The sequence below is a fragment of the Lynx canadensis genome, chromosome B1, assembly GCF_007474595.2.
Source record: "Lynx canadensis isolate LIC74 chromosome B1, mLynCan4.pri.v2, whole genome shotgun sequence".
Classification (NCBI taxonomy): Eukaryota; Metazoa; Chordata; class Mammalia; order Carnivora; family Felidae; genus Lynx; species Lynx canadensis.
In genome coordinates this window covers 55275048-55292711 of record NC_044306.2, presented here as the reverse complement: position 1 = coordinate 55292711, position 17664 = coordinate 55275048, and the positions used below count along the sequence as shown (strand labels likewise).

General features: G+C 41.2%; 1 protein-coding gene across 1 annotated transcript in view; it reads left to right on the top strand.

The window, feature by feature from the left end:
- Nucleotides 1–17664, top strand: part of GALNT7 (polypeptide N-acetylgalactosaminyltransferase 7) — a 149029-nt gene that overhangs the window by 71052 nt on the left and 60313 nt on the right. Inside the window, exon 2 of the mRNA XM_030312753.1 lies at nucleotides 11109–11569. Coding sequence (XP_030168613.1) covers nucleotides 11109–11569 — 461 coding nt within the window. The remainder of the gene's footprint in view (nucleotides 1–11108; nucleotides 11570–17664) is intronic.

Sequence of the window (17664 nt, the reverse complement as noted above, 5' to 3'; positions counted from 1 at the left end):
GCCTGGGTGGCTCAGTCGGTTAAGCATCCAACTTTGGCTCAGGTCACGATCCCGCAGTTCATGAGTTCGAGCCCCGCATCGGGCTCTGTGCTGACAGCTCAGAGCCTGGAGCCTGCTTCCGATTCTGTGTCTCCCTCTCTCTCTACCCCTCCCCTGCTCACACTTGGTTTCTCTCTCTCTCAAAAATAAACATTAAAAAAATTTTTTTAAATGATAGCTCCACCCTGAAAACTTTGAGGTACTCTTGCTCTTGAGGAGATTTTTCTTCTTAAGATTCACAAGAGAAGATTATCTGACACCAGTCAAAATGTATGTGTTCTGAAGCTGTGCATTAAAGTACCTTTTCCTGAGTTGTTATGAAAGCCAAGCTTCAGGGCAATGCAAGGAAGCACTAGAGGAAAGGCTGTTGTTTTATGCATTTCCAGCTGCAGAAAGTAGTAACACTTCATGTGGAAGTGCTGTATTCATTCTAGAATTTCTCCCCTAGAGGGATAATAGGACATTGCTTTTTCAGCTTTCAAAAGGGTATTACAGACCTTCTCTCCCAACACAAATACCGCATTTGACCTCATTCTGCTCTCACTCCGTAAAATGTTTTCCTTGGTGTCATAAGAATTATTAATGGTTCTGTTGGTGACATAATTTCCAATAAAGTTTTCAGGAGGATTTGGAAATCATTATATGCTTTCCCTGGGATTGCTAGATGTGAAGGAGAATTAAGAATTAAACTGCTTAGCTTTGGCAGGTATCTGATTCTGAAGTGCATTGTACTGGAACTATGAATCAAAGGATAGGACTAAATAAACACTTTCCTCGGTTTAAGAAAAAGTGTTAACACTGTGATCCCCAAGGATTGATGTAGGGATTGCTCTTTTGAAGATGATCGAAGAAAGAGAGTAAAGAATAATTCTTAGCTCTTCTAGGTAAAAAAGTAAAATTGGCATAAACTGAAAGAAGATTCTAGAACATCAAGTGAGTGGGCAGAAGAGGAGCAGATGGGACCTCATTTTCAATCAATTCAGCTCTTAAGTAGTTCTTCCTTTCTCCACCTGATGAAATGTCGTAATGTTCTTTTGAAGGGTCCATTCAGCCTGATTAATTTCTTATTTCTTATCCCACTAAGCTATTTGGTTTTTAAATGTGTATTTCCTCTCTCCATGTGCATATATCATATATATGCATGCATAAATTATTCATGTGTTTAAAAATCTGCACAGATTTCATTTTATAATCTCTCTCTCATTGCTTTGCTCTCATTTTTTTCCTCCTTTTCAATACCTTTCTTATTTTTAGACGGGTCATTTTGTAGCAATAATGTACTAGAATATTTATTGTAAAATATTGACAATTTTATTAAAATATTTTATGTAACATTATTTGCTATTTTTAGAATGAAAATTTTTAGAATGAAAAAGCTCCTCTTAGGAGCTTTCTTTTCAAAACTCAGTAATTGCTTAGCTCCCAAACAGAGAGAGTTAAAACCTACTCTCTACATCCTTTTATGATTTCTAAGAGGTATTATAATCTGCCTTTTAGTACCTATGGGAGTTGGAGCTTTTAAATGATATTGGTGTACCTTGTATTTATAGCCTTGTCTTGACATCAGCGCTCTTACCACTGAAATGATGGCATAAACTTTGACAGCTATGGCTTTGTTCAGTATATTTTGAAATATACTGAAAAATGATCTCTTGACCATTGCTTGATATTCATGTTCGATTCTTAAAATTCAGTTCAAATCAGTTAAAGATTTAATATTAAATATTCACAAGAGAAGTATTTGTTTTAAGCCTGTAAATATACATGACTCAGTTCATGAGCTAAGGCATGCATTTTCATAAGGTCTCTGGAAAATAAAAAATATTTGGATTGCATAAAGATGTTTAAAATTCACGTTTCATAGACAAGTTACTTGTCTGGACCATTAAACAGTCTTCCAAATAAAAATGTTTTGTTTTTTGTAAAAGGATAACCAATTTGTTCTTTTCCTGGTGGAGACATTAACCTATATTTGGGTCCTTTAGTTGCTTATTTCTCTTAATTTATTCCCCCTTGAGTATTTATTATCTGATATTTTTCTGACCTGATTTAGAAGCCCTATCTTATTACTGTTTTAAAACAAGCACCAAATTTAGCTGGAAACCGTTTGCAAGATAAATTGGCTTAGAGGACTAAGATGAACACCAGCAGATTTACTTTCTCGTGTTTAAATAAAGTACTCATTTTCCATGAAGTAACAAATTTCACTTGCCGACATGATTTATCCAAATCTGAAGAAGAGAAGCAACTAAAAAAAGGATTATTCGAATTTTAGATTTGCAGTGTTTTTGTAGGGAAAGTAATGTTTTTAGTTATTTCATTTGGATTCTCAAAATGCTAGCTTAAATCAAGCCAAGCAGTGGCACAAGACAGTGGCTCCAAAGTTCGTTTACATTCCGTTAACATAGGAAGAGATGACCCACAGCTCAGTGTTCTCCCTTTACTCAGTCTGTGACGAACATGAACTGGGTACCTACTGTCTACCCTGTGTGGGGACACGCAGATCCACACTCACTGTCTTCAAAGAGCCCTCAGTCTGACTGGGAGAAGCATGTAAACAGATACTAAGGCAATTCAGGAAGAGCGGTGTTCGAAATATTCATAGGACTGCGGGGGCACTTATCCGGAGCTGATTCCTGAGTTTAGAACTGCTGGCTTGAACTACTGGTGCTGAATGGTCATTTCACATTTGCGACATAGAACATTAGAGATAATAGTATTCATATGGAGAAGGATATTATGTGAACTCTCCCTTTATTCAATTACGGTTTGAACTTCTATGTTGAAAGTTGAAAATGTTTATTACCGAGGACTTTGTACTTTAGCCTGATACCTTTAAAAATGCAATGCATTGACCTGGTTTTTAAAAGTAGATTTTATAATTTCACCAATTCGATCATTTACTTTGGTCGAGCTAAATTTTGTTTTGAATTTTGAAAAGAGCCCAAGACTTAAAATTTGCCATATCCAGATATTCTGTAGTTGACCGTGATTATTCAAGATGTGCAGAGATCTTCAGAAAATTATGTCAACGCAGAAATAACATGTGATATGCATGGAAATCCAAATCTGCAAAAACCGACTAGTTGCACAGCTATGGAGTTTATTGGGAGGCTCTTTTATAACGGAAATCTCTCTTTTATTATGATGACTAAATGTTCAAATTATGACCTAGTCAACTTTTTAGGAGAACACCTATTAATTTCAGTAGTGTTCACAATAGTACAGGATAGATCTGTATTATATACTGCACTTTGTATTTTGCTTATTTGGTTAAGGAGGAGTGGCATTGAATTGACTCAAAATGCCCCCATATAAACCTGGTAAAATCTTTCCATTAGGTGGTTAGAACAACCACACTAACTTACCCATTTGTAACTATGGTTGCCGTAGGTATCGTAAGTTTTGAGAGAAAATAAAAGGACTAACCGTTAGCTATATGTGATAGGCTGGTCTCCACGGTCTAGTCTCGATGTTGTGGTGCCTAGACGAAGTCTGGGTCAGTCTGGCTTATTGTACAGTACTTAGCCTGTGACTAGTAGCTACCCTGCCAAAGCCTAACATAGTATTAGAGGTGCTGACCTGGATTTCTTTCAGTGGGGCCGTTATTGTGATGTCAAACGTTGTTTTCTCTATTCTGTTACCTTTTGGTTTATAACCTGGCCTGGTACTTACAAAGGGGTTGTAGGGGGGTAGAGAATAGAAATCCCTACTATGTGAGTCTGTTTCTTTCAGAAGGGTGATACACACCCTCACACCCTTCTGCATTTTCAATTCTACCCGAGTTGCTAACAGAGGCCTTGCCATTGGCCTTAAAATCTCTTCCTAGTTTATGGGTCTTCAAACATACTTGGAATAGGTCTCTTGCCATAAGGGAGAACCTCTTAGGAATTGAAGGACTGGTAAGGTCTCAGTTTAACCTTGGATTTTTCTAGTTTCAGTTCTAATTAAACAGAGACAAATCACTTGACCCCTGCCCCCCCTCTCATGACCAACAGAGCCACTGACCCCGCCCCCCAATGCAGTCACTATCAGTCCTCTGAAAGGAGCAAGAGTGAATGAATTCAGTCAGCACAAAACGTCAGCAGGGATGAGTTAGCTAAGAATCCAGCTCTAGCTAATCAGAGAGAGACAAGGATACTGAGGCTGGAGCACCCACTCTCCCACCCACCTTCTGCCACATATGATGAGAGTCTGGAGAGGTCCAGCCTACAGGCATACCCTGTGTCTTCTGAACTTAGGCACCTCCTTGTTTTTACTACCTCTGTCCCTGATCTTTGTCCCCGTTACTCACCTAGAAGGAGAAGAAAGTGGAGCTAGAGAAAAGATGCTGATGTAATTTTTCTAATTAAAAGTGTTTTTTATCAAGAGGGTTTTTAAACCGTAAAATTAAATTTGACTTATGTTTTTTTTTTCAACGTTTATTTAATTTTTGGGGACAGAGAGAGACAGAGCATGAACGGGGGAGGGGCAGAGAGAGAGGGAGACACAGAATCGGAAACAGGGTCCAGGCTCTGAGCCATCAGCCCAGAGCCTGACACGGGGCTCGAACTCACGGACCGCGAGATCGTGACCTGGCTGAAGTCGGACGCTTAACCGACTGCGCCACCCAGGCGCCCCTTGACTTATGTTTTTAAGTTCTGTGGCTCATGCAGCATGATAACCAAATAGTGTGAATGTTGTTAGTGGTGACTACTTCCTAAAGCTAAATTATAATTTCTCAGGCAACCATGTGACTGCAGAAGCTTGTCAATGAGAGCTTAAGTCTTCTAGGTTCACCTATAATTTGAAATCCAAACAAGCTTATATCTCAAGACTATTTCTCTAAATCCCTTTGTATTCATATTCCTACCAAGGCATGGCCATCTTGGAAAAATACCACACATAAGTAGAATCTGGGGGTGAAGGGGGAACTTTGTAAATTGTAAAATGGAAAGTAAATAGTCTGACCTGATTTCTGATAATCCCATATTTCCGTCTGATGGTGAGTGATTATCCTTTTTAGTTTCCACCTTTAGGAACATAGTGATCTTTTTTTTTTATTTTATTTAAAAAAAAATTTTTTTTTCTTCAACTTTTTTTTTTTTTATTTATTTTTGGGACAGAGAGAGACAGAGCATGAACAGGGGAGGGGCAGAGAGAGAGGGAGACACAGAATCGGAAACAGGCTCCAGGCTCTGAGCCATCAGCCCAGAGCCCGACGCGGGGCTCGAACTCACGGACCGCGAGATCGTGACCTGGCTGAAGTCGGACGCTTTAACCGACTGCGCCACCCAGGCGCCCCAGGAACATAGTGATCTTAAGCAATTATCTACCGAGTCTCTTTTCCATGTCTAGTCAACAGTGATTTATTGATTTTTGACCATAGAGTAAATCAGCTTGTGCTTATGAAGATGATATAGTGCCAGTGAGTCACAAAGTCATCTACTGATTCTCATTCACTCTCAGGAAGAAGTACTATGTAGTTTTCCTTCTCGGGGAAATTGAGTGTTACACTGCTTTGTGGCCATTTTTTGAATCCTATAACATTAAGATTTGACATGACTATTTTTAATTGACTTGGGGTTAGACCATTCTCCTATTTGCTTTCAGATTTAATGACATAACAGGCTTCAAGAAGTGAGCAAGTTCAGTTTTTCTGGCTTGGAGGGATCCAAGCCCCTCTTCCCCATTCCATATTCTCCATTCTCTCTTTTCCTTTTCTTCTTAGAGTCTCTCTCATAACCAAAGGAGAAATTTTGGGACTCATTAATTTATTCAGTAAATATAATTGAGGAATTATGTGCCAGGGTAAGCACTGGGAATGTGATGGTTCACACTTTAGACATGGCGCCTACCTTTTCACAGAACTTAGTCTAGTGCAGGGGTTGGGAGGGAGTGGTGGCTTTAGATCCATCCTACTGCCTGTCTTTTTGTAAGTAAAGTTTTATTGGAACACAGCCATACCCACTCATTTATGTATCTGTGGCTGCTTTTGCATTATAATGGCAGACTTGAATAATTGCATTGGAAACCCTGTGGTCTGCAAGGTCTGAAACATTCACTACTTGACCCTTTACAGAAAAAGCTAACTAACTCCTCCTCTAGAGGGTATGGTGAAGAAGTAAGTGCAGGCTGGACCCTGAAAAGCTTTATTAACCTGGTTAAAGAATATAAACTCTCCTGAGGGAAGTGGACCAGCAGTGGAGTGTTGTAAATTGGGAAAGTAACATGGTCATATTTGAATTTTAGGAAAGTCACTATGGCTGCTGTGTAGAATAAATAATGAAGAGAGACAGTAAGTGCATGCATTAAAATGAGAAGCACTACAGTAGAGTGGTTAAGAGCACGGACTCTTGAGCCAGACTTCTCGATTTACATTTTGGCCCTACCATGTACTGATTCTGATGTTAAGTAACTTCGCTGTCAGGTTTTTCTTTTTTTTAACGTTTATTCATTCTTGAGAGACACAGAGACAGAGCATGAGTGGGGAGGGCAGAGACAGAGAGGGAGACACAGAATCCGAAACAGGCTCCAGGCTCCGAGCTCTGAGCTGTCAGCACAGACCCCAATGCGGGGCTCGAACTCACGAACCATGAGATCATGACCTGAGCTGAAGTCTGACGCTTAACTGACTGAGCCACCCAAACGCCCCTCTGTCAGATTTTCTATCAGTAAAATAGGGATGGTAATCACAGAACCAACTCTTGGTGAAAAAAAATACATATATGAAATACATATATGAAATACATATATGAAATATATATATGAAATACATATGAAATATATGAAATATATGTATGAAATATATAGGAAATATATGAAATATATGAAATATATATGAAATATATATGAAATACTTAGAACATAGTGTTCATAGTCATCAGTTATCACTTTTATAGTAATCCTGTTAAGAAGTGAGGGTGGTCTGAACTCAAACAGTGGCAGTGAGGGTAATGGACAGAAGTGGCCAGATTCAGGAGCTACAAAGACAATAGGAATTAATAGGTATTAGTGATTGATTGGATACCAGTAGGGTAGATAAAAGAGAACAAGAAGCTGTGGATGAAATGCAGGCTCTGGATCTGATCAGTTGAGTGGATGGTGCTTCCAGTTTCCAAAGTAGGGAAGACAGTAATTGAAATGGGTTTGTGATGTGAAGTAAATGTAAGTTCAGTTTGGGGTATCTTAAACTTAGGTACTAGATTGATATAAGTAGAAATTTAGTGCCAGATTGATATAAGTAGATATAATAAGAATGATACAAGTAGAAATTTAGGAAGCAACAACTGTAAGGTTTGGAGATAGAAGTGTGATGTGGGCTGAGGAAATGGGATGCAGGAATGGTCAGTGTAAATCGGGTCGTGATGCTTGGAAAAGAATGACCTAACCCAGAATAAAGGTGGAATGATAGGTAGACTTCTAAATATTTTTCTCAACATTTTTATTTATTTTTGAGAGACAGAGACAGAGTGTGAACTGGGGAGGGGCAGAGAGAGAGGGAGACACAGAATCCAAGGCAGGCTCCAGGTTCTGAGCTGTCAGCACAGGGCCCGATGCGGGGCTCGAATCCATGAACCGTGAGATCATGGCCTGAGTCGAAGTCGGATGCTTAACCGACTTAGCCACCCAGGTGCCCCTGGAGTGATAGGTAGACTTCTAACAGAACTAGAAAGGACACCAAGAGTGGAATATAAGAGAACCTTTAAATCAAAGAAAAGATCAACTTTTGGAGGAAGATAAGCATGACATTTAAATCCGTTAAATATTCTCTTGTTGGGGTGGGCGAATTTGAGAAATATTTAAATTTGCAAGTTTTCCGTTAGCATAAGCCAGCTTAAACCATAGTATGCATTTATTCACATACTAAGATTTTAGGTACTATTGTGTGCCATACTCTTCCAATATGCACTTTTCCCTTTATGGAATTTTAGGCAACATACAGAGTGGATGCTATGGTTATGGATGTTGACATCCAATGACCTGTCCAATCTACTTTTCTGTATTTATTGGCATTTCCTTCTCCTCATTTTTTACCTTTCCAGTTAATGACTCACTAGAGTCTTGATGTGAAAAGTCGGGGTTGGGGAGACTGTCTTTCTTCTGTATGTGCTATACTTCGTTCAACATCAACAGTTTGGGTCCAGTATCTTAGAGTTTTGTAATGATTTTTCTATTTGAATTTCCTTACAACACTGCCACAACACTTCTCTTCTGGAAAGAGCCAGGAGATGAATTGGAGACATGGAACACTTTTTCCATCATCAGAATCAGTAGGGCTCACAGGTTAGGCTCCAGCTAAGTCCTTGCTCCTGAGGTGTGTGAAGATTAGAACGCTGATCCAGAAGCCTTATCTACCTACACATGCCTGAAGAAAGGTATCACATTTCTGTAATCAGGCTGAGTGTGAATTTTATAATTAGTTTTGTGTTACAGGAGGAACATTCTGGAAAAGCTTTGAAATGGGCCCAAAAGATTACTAGGTGTACTATCTGGCTCAGCTTCTAGGTTATCTTGCCCTTTCAGTATCTTTGGGCTGTTTTACAGTGCTAGAAATGATGGAAAACTGATGGTAATGCAAAAGATTCTTGTCCCCTGAAATTGAAATTGTGTACCGTGGAGTACAATTGGTTATTGCCTCGTAGATATTAACCGATGTTACCAGTTTTGTGTCTATTTGTAAATTCTTTGCAGTATTCTTGATATTTTTAAAAAAATTTTTTTTTAACGTTTATTTTTGAGATAGAGACAGAGCATGAACAGGGGAGGGGCAGAGAGAGAGGGAGACACAGAATCTGAAACAGGCTCCAGGCTCTGAGCTGTCAGCACAGAGCCCGACGTGGGGCTCGAACTCACGGACCGCGAGATCATGACCTGAGCCGAAGTCGGACGCTTAACCGACCGAGCCACCCAGGCGCCCTATTCTTTTTTTTTTTTTTTTTTTTTCAAGGTTTTTTATTTATTTTTGGGACAGAGAGAGACAGCGCATGAACGGGGGAGGGGCAGAGAGAGAGGGAGACACAGAATCGGAAACAGGCTCCAGGCTCTGAGCCATCAGCCCAGAGCCCGACGCGGGGCTCGAACTCACGGACCGCGAGATCGTGACCTGGCTGAAGTCGGACGCCTAACCGACTGCGCCACCCAGGCACCCCCAGGCGCCCTATTCTTGATATTTAGATATTTGTTCTTTGGATTCACCTTTGAACCACTTGTAACATCGTACAGGTTTCCTTTTTAATTAATGAGCCAATTAAAATCTATGTCCCATGTTAAAATGTTGTGTTACATATACATATGTACGTTTATACATGCATATAACCTCTCTAGAAAGATTCACTGAGTGCTGGCTATGGTTGCCTCTATAGAAGGGGGGGTCAGGAAAACTTGTTTTTCAGTATATGCCCTTTTAGATCCTTTGAATTTTCTATCATGTGCTTACATTACCTAAACAAAGACATTTTTTTAAATTCCTTTTTGACACCCCTCAAATCAATCGTTAGCCCTTATTACCAACTCTTGAACTAAGTTCACATTTGAATTAACTGGCTTTCTTTCTTTCTTTCTTTTTTTTCTTGGTTTATTTTTGAAAGAGAGAGAGAGCACATGAACAGGGGAGGTGCAGAGAGAGAGGGGGACGGAGGATCCAAACTCGGCTCCACGTTGGGAGCAGAGACCCCGATGCGGGGCTGGAACCCATGAAGCCCGAGATCATGACCTGAGCCAAAACCAAGAGTCGGACACTTAACTGACTGAACCCCCTGAGCAACCCAGATTAACTGGCTTTCTGAAGAGATCTTTGTTTCTAAAACTGCCAGCAGATAGCATCCTATGCCGCAACATCATACCTGGCACCTTCTGTACTCTTTAAAGTCTTTAACTTAACTCTTCAAGGTAGCTCTACCACTGTCGACACATCTTGGTCCGATGGCACTAACTCGATTATGAATCTGTGAAGGAATCAGATAATTGTAGTGTGCAGTGAAACGGCCGACCTGCTAGCCTATTTTGCAGTTCTAAGTTCACCTTGCCTCCCCAGCTGTGCATACTCAATAATCCTCTTGTCTAATTATAGCTAGCAGCTCTTCCTTTAAGGTAGAGGTTCTCAAGCTTGGAGGCATAGTAAAATCACTTGGGGAGCTTTTAAAACTCTGAATGCCCAGACCAATTAAATCACAAAGCCTGAGGGGGGTGGGACACAGACCTCAGGATTGTCTAAAGCCACTGAGGTGATGCTAATGTTGAGAAACACTGCTCTGTGCAAAGAACGGTAGTGATTTAGCAAAAACTTCACATAGAAAAGCTCAGAAGCAGAAGCACTCAGGATTTCTGATGGAAAGCTTGGCATTGGTGATGAGGAAGGTCCACACAGAAAAGCGAGGCAGCCCTTAAGGAATATCCTGATGTGCAAAAGCTGGTTTGACTTGGGCTGCCTCTGGAATGGGGCAAACTAGGTATTGGGTGTGGTCTAAAAGCCTGAACTGACTTGCTTAGTCATTAGCGTTTTTGTTCATTTTTTTATAGTTCTGAATTCAGCTACACTCTCACTCGGTAGAAAATACTGACTGTTGACTGCATATCCCTGCCTTTCCCTCTGCCATTAGAGGCACGAAGCCAGCCTAGTGATGGGTGGCATCTAATACCACTGCCACCATATGGCTGTATTACTGACAAATAGTTCTATTTATCATATACCAGACATCTGGGAAAACCACATATTGTACATGACCTATTAAATGTCCTTTTTTTGTCAAAGTTCCTAGAATCCCATTGCTTTAATCCATAACTATGTGCTTTATTAAGAAGTCTTTGATAGAAAGTTTGTTTTAGAAGGGGAGAAGTAAAAAAAAAAAAATGCATCCATTCATTTATTTTGGAATGGTAAGGCAAAGAAAGAGTCTTTCTTGGAATGTCCTCCCCCCACCAAAAGATATCTTTTAATGGGAAGTCCTGATCAATAGCCTGCTTCTGTTTAACATTTTAAATCATTTTATTGTTGCCTCAACCTTTTATGAACATGAAAATTCGTATCATAAACTCTGCTGTGGTTTGCCTTCATGTACTCATTGTATATCCCCCTCCCTTTTGTATAGGAAGACAGAGATGTCAATAACCCCATGCCTAACCGAGGAGGCAATGGATTAGCTCCTGGGGATGACAGATTCAAACCTGTGGTACCATGGCCTCATGTTGAAGGAGTAGAAGTGGACTTAGAGTCTATTAGAAGAAAAAACAAGGCGAGAAATGAACAAGAGCGCCATGCTGGAGGAGATAACCAGAAAGACATAATACAGAGGCAGTATCTCACATTTAAGCCTCAGACATTCACCTACCGAGATCCTGTGCTACGCCCAGGGATCCTCGGTAACTTTGAACCCAAAGAACCTGAGCCTCATGGAGTGGTTGGTGGCCCTGGAGAGAAAGCCAAGCCATTGGTTTTGGGACCAGAATTCAAACATGCAGTTCAAGCCAGCATTAAAGAGTTTGGATTTAACATGGTGGCAAGTGACATGATCTCACTGGACCGCAGCGTCAATGACTTACGACAAGAAGAGTAAGCACACATCCTCTTCTTTCTAAAACTGGGGCAACTATTGTTTTGATAGATATTTAGTTAGGTTGTTAGGATGGAGAAAATAGTTTTGCCTTTATTTCAAGGAGGTAAAAGGCTCTTCGGTCCGCAAAATGGCCAGAAGGAGGAGATCACTTCATTTATGCCATTAGATTGAAGGTATGATATCTAAAATTCTGGGGGTTTTACATCAGTGCTACGCAAATGTCACTGGACTGGCACCGGTCCGTGAATTTTTTGTTACCAATCCACAATGAGAACGTGAACTTGTACCAAAGTGTAAACCAACTGTTAAATACTTTGTTTAGTACAAGTGACAATTTTTTAATGACAAAACTTTCTTGATGTGTTGATTTTCATTCTGGATCAAGCTCCTTGTCTTGTTGTGGAATAATAACAAATAGTAACGCTGCTTTAGATGTCTTCCATAATTAACTAGATACTGATGTTTCCCTTAATTCTTTTTCTCAGTGCTGCAACTGAAAATTGAAACTCTTGAGCATATGCAAAAGGAGCGCCCAAACAGATAAACTTTCACATTATTTTCATGTAGTTTGATTTAAAATACAGGATTTCCAGCTCTTAACTTGTGATAGACAGTGGTTATGGGATGAACTCAAACCTTTTTCTGAACCGATTCTACTCATACAGGATCTAAGTAGCCTCCATTAACATAGATGCAAATTTAATTCCATGCTACTAGAAAACTCTCAATGTATTCTGCTGTGTTGTTCATATATCTTTATCTTAAGAGGTTGACACCTTTATGCACACACGTGCAGACCCCACAACAGCATTCTTTTGTCACTGTCACTGAAAAGATTCTATTCTATTCTATAGTCCTACTTAGTAGACTTTGGACATTCATATATTTATTGTAAGAGTGAGATGGGGTGAATGAAATGTGCAAAGAAAGTTGAAGGAATAGAAGTATAGAACCATGGTGGCGAGATACCTAACCTCTTTTCCAGAGAAGAGCTAGAACATCTCAAGGGACTGTGAAGGAAGAATCATCCGGGTTCAATTTATTCCAAATCAAAGTAGAGGCTTGCCTAGTCATAAGGTTGCCAGATTTAGCAAATAAAAATAGAGGGACACCCGTTAAATTTGAATTTTAGATGAACAACGAAAAACATTCAGTCTAAATATATCCCAAACAGTGTATGGGACATACTTATACTTTGATGTTTATCTGAAGCCTGAATTTAACTGGGTGTCCTGTACCTCCCCAGTCAGGGGCTAAGGGTGGCTGTTAACAGAGTTGGAACTGCCACGCCAGTATTCTTTAGGACCCAGAAGAGGCTCTGCAGTCCCTTATCTGGAGTGTGTCCCAGTTAACTAAAATATAGCACTTAATCATACTGTTGATCTATGTTGTAGAAGGTTCTCTGAGAACCTATTGATGGCATTCTCATCACTGAGAAGGGAAGGGAAGGGGGTGGGCAGCGAGTAACATTTATTGACTTTCTACTCCCTGCCAGGACTTACTATAGTTTCTCTTAATTCGCACAACCAAACTGTGAGAGAGTTCTTACCTGTGTAAGTAAAGTCTGAAGCTTGGAGCTCTGACTTCTTTGTATTTGCCCCGTGGTTCAGCGCAAGGTGGTTTGGTGTGAAAGCCCTATCTTTCCACCACACCTCACCTCACCTCACCTCACCTCACCGTATGTCTTTTCACAGGTGATATGCCTCAGTGCGTCGTTACAGTCAGTGGGTGAGCTAGGTGTAGAAACAGAGATTTTTAGCACGTGAACTATTTATAAAAGGTTGTTAAAAACACCAATATAAATCTAGCTCGTTTTTCCATATGAGAAATATGCTAAGAAAATCAAATGTCCTATAATGCAGAAGCACACAGGATTAGCGTCCGCCTCTGTGTCTCCCTGTCCTTCACCCCTCACATCCGTTCTAATCTGCAAGGCTTCTAGCTCCTGTCACCAAAATATGTCTCAGATTATTTCTGAGGTGCATTCACCCAAGTCCTCCACCCAAGTCCAAGCCACCATCGTCTCCCTTGGAATCCTGTAGGAGTCTCCTTCATGGTTTCTCCTCCTCCATATTCACACAGAAGCCAGTGTGCGGGGCGCCTGGGTGGCGCAGTCGGTTAAGTGTCCGACTTCAGCCAGGTCACGATCTCGCAGTCCGTGAGTTCGAGCCCCGCGTCGGGCTCTGGGCTGATGGCTCAGAGCCTGGAGCCTGTTTCCAATTCTGTGTCTCCCTCTCTCTCTGCCCCTCCCCCGTTCATGCTCTGTCTCTCTCTGTCCCAAAAATAAATAAACGTTGAAAAAAAAAAAATTAAAAAAAAAAAAAAAAGAAGCCAGTGTGGTATTTTGAACCACGAAGATCTAGCTTATCTACAACAATGCTTTGCCTTCCCAGTGCACTTAAATATAACCCCGACTTCTAACCAGCAGCCTCAACCCTTCCCTCCCTTGACGACCTCCTCTCGTTACTGTGCCGCCTGGCCCAGCATGCTCTAGCCAGGCTGACCTTTTCCGGTCTCTTTGATGTGTTCTTCCCTCCTCTTTGAATGCTTTTCCCCTTCTTGTGGCTGGCTCCTTGCCATCGTTTAGGTCTCAGTGGAACCTCTCCAACCATGCTGCCTAGTTGATAATGCCATGCTTTATTTTCTAATACCGCTCTCTGGCCATTTCATTCATAGTATTTGTCTAATTTTATAATTGATCAAATTTATATAGATCCTGATTTATTTAGTTGTTTATTGACTGTCTTTCTTACTACATGATAAGGTAGTAAGGAATGTATCTCTTTTCTTCACCAGTTGCTTCCAGTAACTGACACCCAGTTAGTAAATATCTGTTGAGACCATGAATGAGTGAATGAATGAATGGAATCTGCTGGGTTCAATCCTTGGCTCCATTACCAGATGTGAGATCTTAGATCAGTTACTTACCCTCTCTAACCCTCAGTTACCTAATCCTTAAAATGGGTCTAACAACACCTGTCTCCCAGGATTGGCACTAGAATTAAATGACGTAATAGGTTAAAAGTGTTTTTTCACAGGCCTGGTGTTAGAAACTTAAGTGTTCTGGGATGTGAGGGCGATCTGGCTGCGACATCTGTCACCCCATTGATCGCCAGGGTTGATTCGGCTGACCTGGCTGTCTAGGCGGGTGTCCCCTTCCCCTCTCACCGCTCCATGTGCGTCCCTACCGAAGCTGCGCGCTCGGTCGAAGAGGACGACCTTCCCCGATAGAGGAGGACCGTTCTTCGGTCAAGGGTATACGAGTAGCTGCGCTCCCCTGCTAGAACCTCCAAACAAGCTCTCAAGGTCCATTTGTAGGAGAACGTAGGGTAGTCAAGCTTCCAAGACTCCAGACACATCCAAATGAGGCGCTGCACGTGGCAGTCTGCCTTTCTTTAAAAAAAAAAAAAAAGAAAGAAAGAAACTGAAGTGTTCTTGACTTTATTATTATTATTTTTGTATTATTGCGGTGGCACTTTCTTCAGATCACATATCTTCATGTCAAAATTTTAATATTTTCAGTTACTATTAACTTTGAGGTCCTCTGTTGCTTTTTGGAAAATGTAAATGTCACACGCGGCCTTATCTTCATCTCACTTCTACTTGTACCTTCCATGATGGCAAAGCCTTCACCTCTCCTTTGATAAATGTTTTAGACACAGCAATTGCGACTGGAACCTCCCATCTCTCTGGGTCCTCCTTGCTCTCCTATAATGTCCGTCCTTCCTTCCTTCCTTCCTTCCTTCCTTCCTTCCTTCCTTCCTCTCTCTCTCTGTCTCTCCCACCCTCCCTCCCCCCATCCTTTCTTTCTTGCTCTCCTCATTGCATCTGTCCTTCCTTCTTTACTTTCCTCTCCCTCCCTTCCTTCTTTCATGTCATAGGCTGATTGTTTTCCATGTTCTTTTCTCTTGCATAAATGCTTAGAAATAGGATATTGCATGTTTCTGTGTATCATTCTTGTAAGGGTTGTGTCCCCAGTCAAGCCAAAGGACCCAAGGCTATCTCATCAAATGCTCCTAAGCCCCTCTTAAATATTTCTATGTTAGTGAGAAAACTTTTTTTTTATGCTTCAAAATACTCAAAACATTATAACCCCCGGAAACTTTTTTTTAACTGAGTCCAGATTATTTTTTATTTTTATTTTTTTATTTATTTTTTTTTTTCAACGTTTATTTATTTTTGGGACAGAGAGAGACAGAGCATGAACGGGGGAGGGGCAGAGAGAGAGGGAGACACAGAATCGGAAACAGGCTCCAGGCTCTGAGCCATCAGCCCAGAGCCTGACGCGGGGCTCGAACTCACGGACCGCGAGATCGTGACCTGGCTGAAGTCGGACGCTTAACCGACTGCGCCACCCAGGCGCCCCCAGATTATTTTTTAAACTTGAGTTAAAAAAGAGAGATAGGCTTCGTTCCTCTTTGAACACTGAAAATTCAGTGTAGAATAATAATTTCTAAGAGTTATTCATAAATTAGGATGTAAATAGTCTTAAGAATTTATAAACAGACTGACAACAAATAAAACATCCCTAAATTTGGCGTCTTATCCAATTTGCATATTAGCACTTTTCTTCTTTTACTGGAAACATACTGAAAACGTAGCATGCATCCATATCACACAGACACAGGGTCCCTCATGCTCATCCCTCACGGAAAATACGTTACACAGAGCCCACCAGAGACTGGCTTGGTGTTGCTGACTTTCTGCAGCTTTGGCAGATAGACCTTATCAGCCTTGTTTTCTTGCTTCCATCGGACGTTTAAATGAGCCACCTGCCAAACTTAGAAACCAAGCTTTGGGGCTGTTTGTCCAGCTGTGACATCTGACCCTGTGGTTAACTTGTTCATTCTTGTGGGTGCTCCACAGGCTTTTCAGATGAATGTTCTCTACCTTAGAAGCAGGACAGAACTGCCCAGCTGCCAACATGACTCATACTTATGTATGTTACAGCTTTGAATTACATGCACTGGCTGAGTAATTTACTGGCTGTTGATTGCTCGTTAAAAGAGTGAGTAATTGTATTTTGAGTGAACTGGAGGCCTGCTTCTTTTTTAGACACTTGATCCAAGGATGACTTCACCTGCCTTCACACATATTTTCTATAAAAAACACATTCCGTTTTCTTCACAGTTCAACAGATATTGAGTATCTCCAATAAGCAACACACTGTGCTAACCCATCAGGAGACGCAGTAAAGACAAAATACAGTCCCTGCCTTCAGGGGGCTCCCCATCCGCCCCTGGGGAGAAGGGCAAGAAATACATAGCATAAGGGTCGTAGGAGAGGGCTGAGCAAAATGATATGGTTCAGAGGAGTGAGGGGCATGTCAAGTTACAGGAGAGTCAGAAAAAGTTTGATGGGGCGGACAGCAAGGACAAAGCCTGGAGGATGCGTAGGGTTTCCCCAGGAAGAGTTATAAGTTCAGAAGACGTAAAGGTAGGCATTGACTAAGAAGAAAGAAAGCAAGTGGTATAGTATACCTGGGATCAGGAAGTATATGTAGAGAAGCTGGTATGATAGGTTTGGTCATGTGCGGAAGATCACAGTGCCATTCACAAAGTCTATACCGACTGGTGGTCAGGAAAGACCCACTGAAGGTTACAAAGAGAACTTTAGGAATATCAGACTGGTAAAGGTGTCAAGAGTAGATTGGGAGTGGAGACCCGTTGGTGGGTTAGTAGCATCAGAGCCGGAACTTCAGCGAAGATTACAGAACCAGAAGAAGGAGACTTGAGGTAAGAGAATAGAAGAGTTAGAATCAGTGGGCCTTGGCAGCTTGACGGAGTGGAAGGAGGAATCAAAGATAAATCCAAGGGCAGTAACACAAAGGATGGCACTATTCACTGCTCTGCCCAGAGCTCAGTTATCTAAACCACTTTTCCCCTCCAGCTTGCTTGCTTGCTTGCTATATATATATGTTTGTTTGTTTGTTTGTTTGTTTGTTCATTTGGAGGGCACTAGTGAGTGAGGGGCAGAGAGAGAGAGAGAAAGAGAGAGAAAAGCAGGGCTCACCCGAAGCGGGGCTGGAGCTCACCAGATGTGGGACTTGAACTCCCAAACTGTGAGATCATGAGCTGAGCTGAAGTCAGAT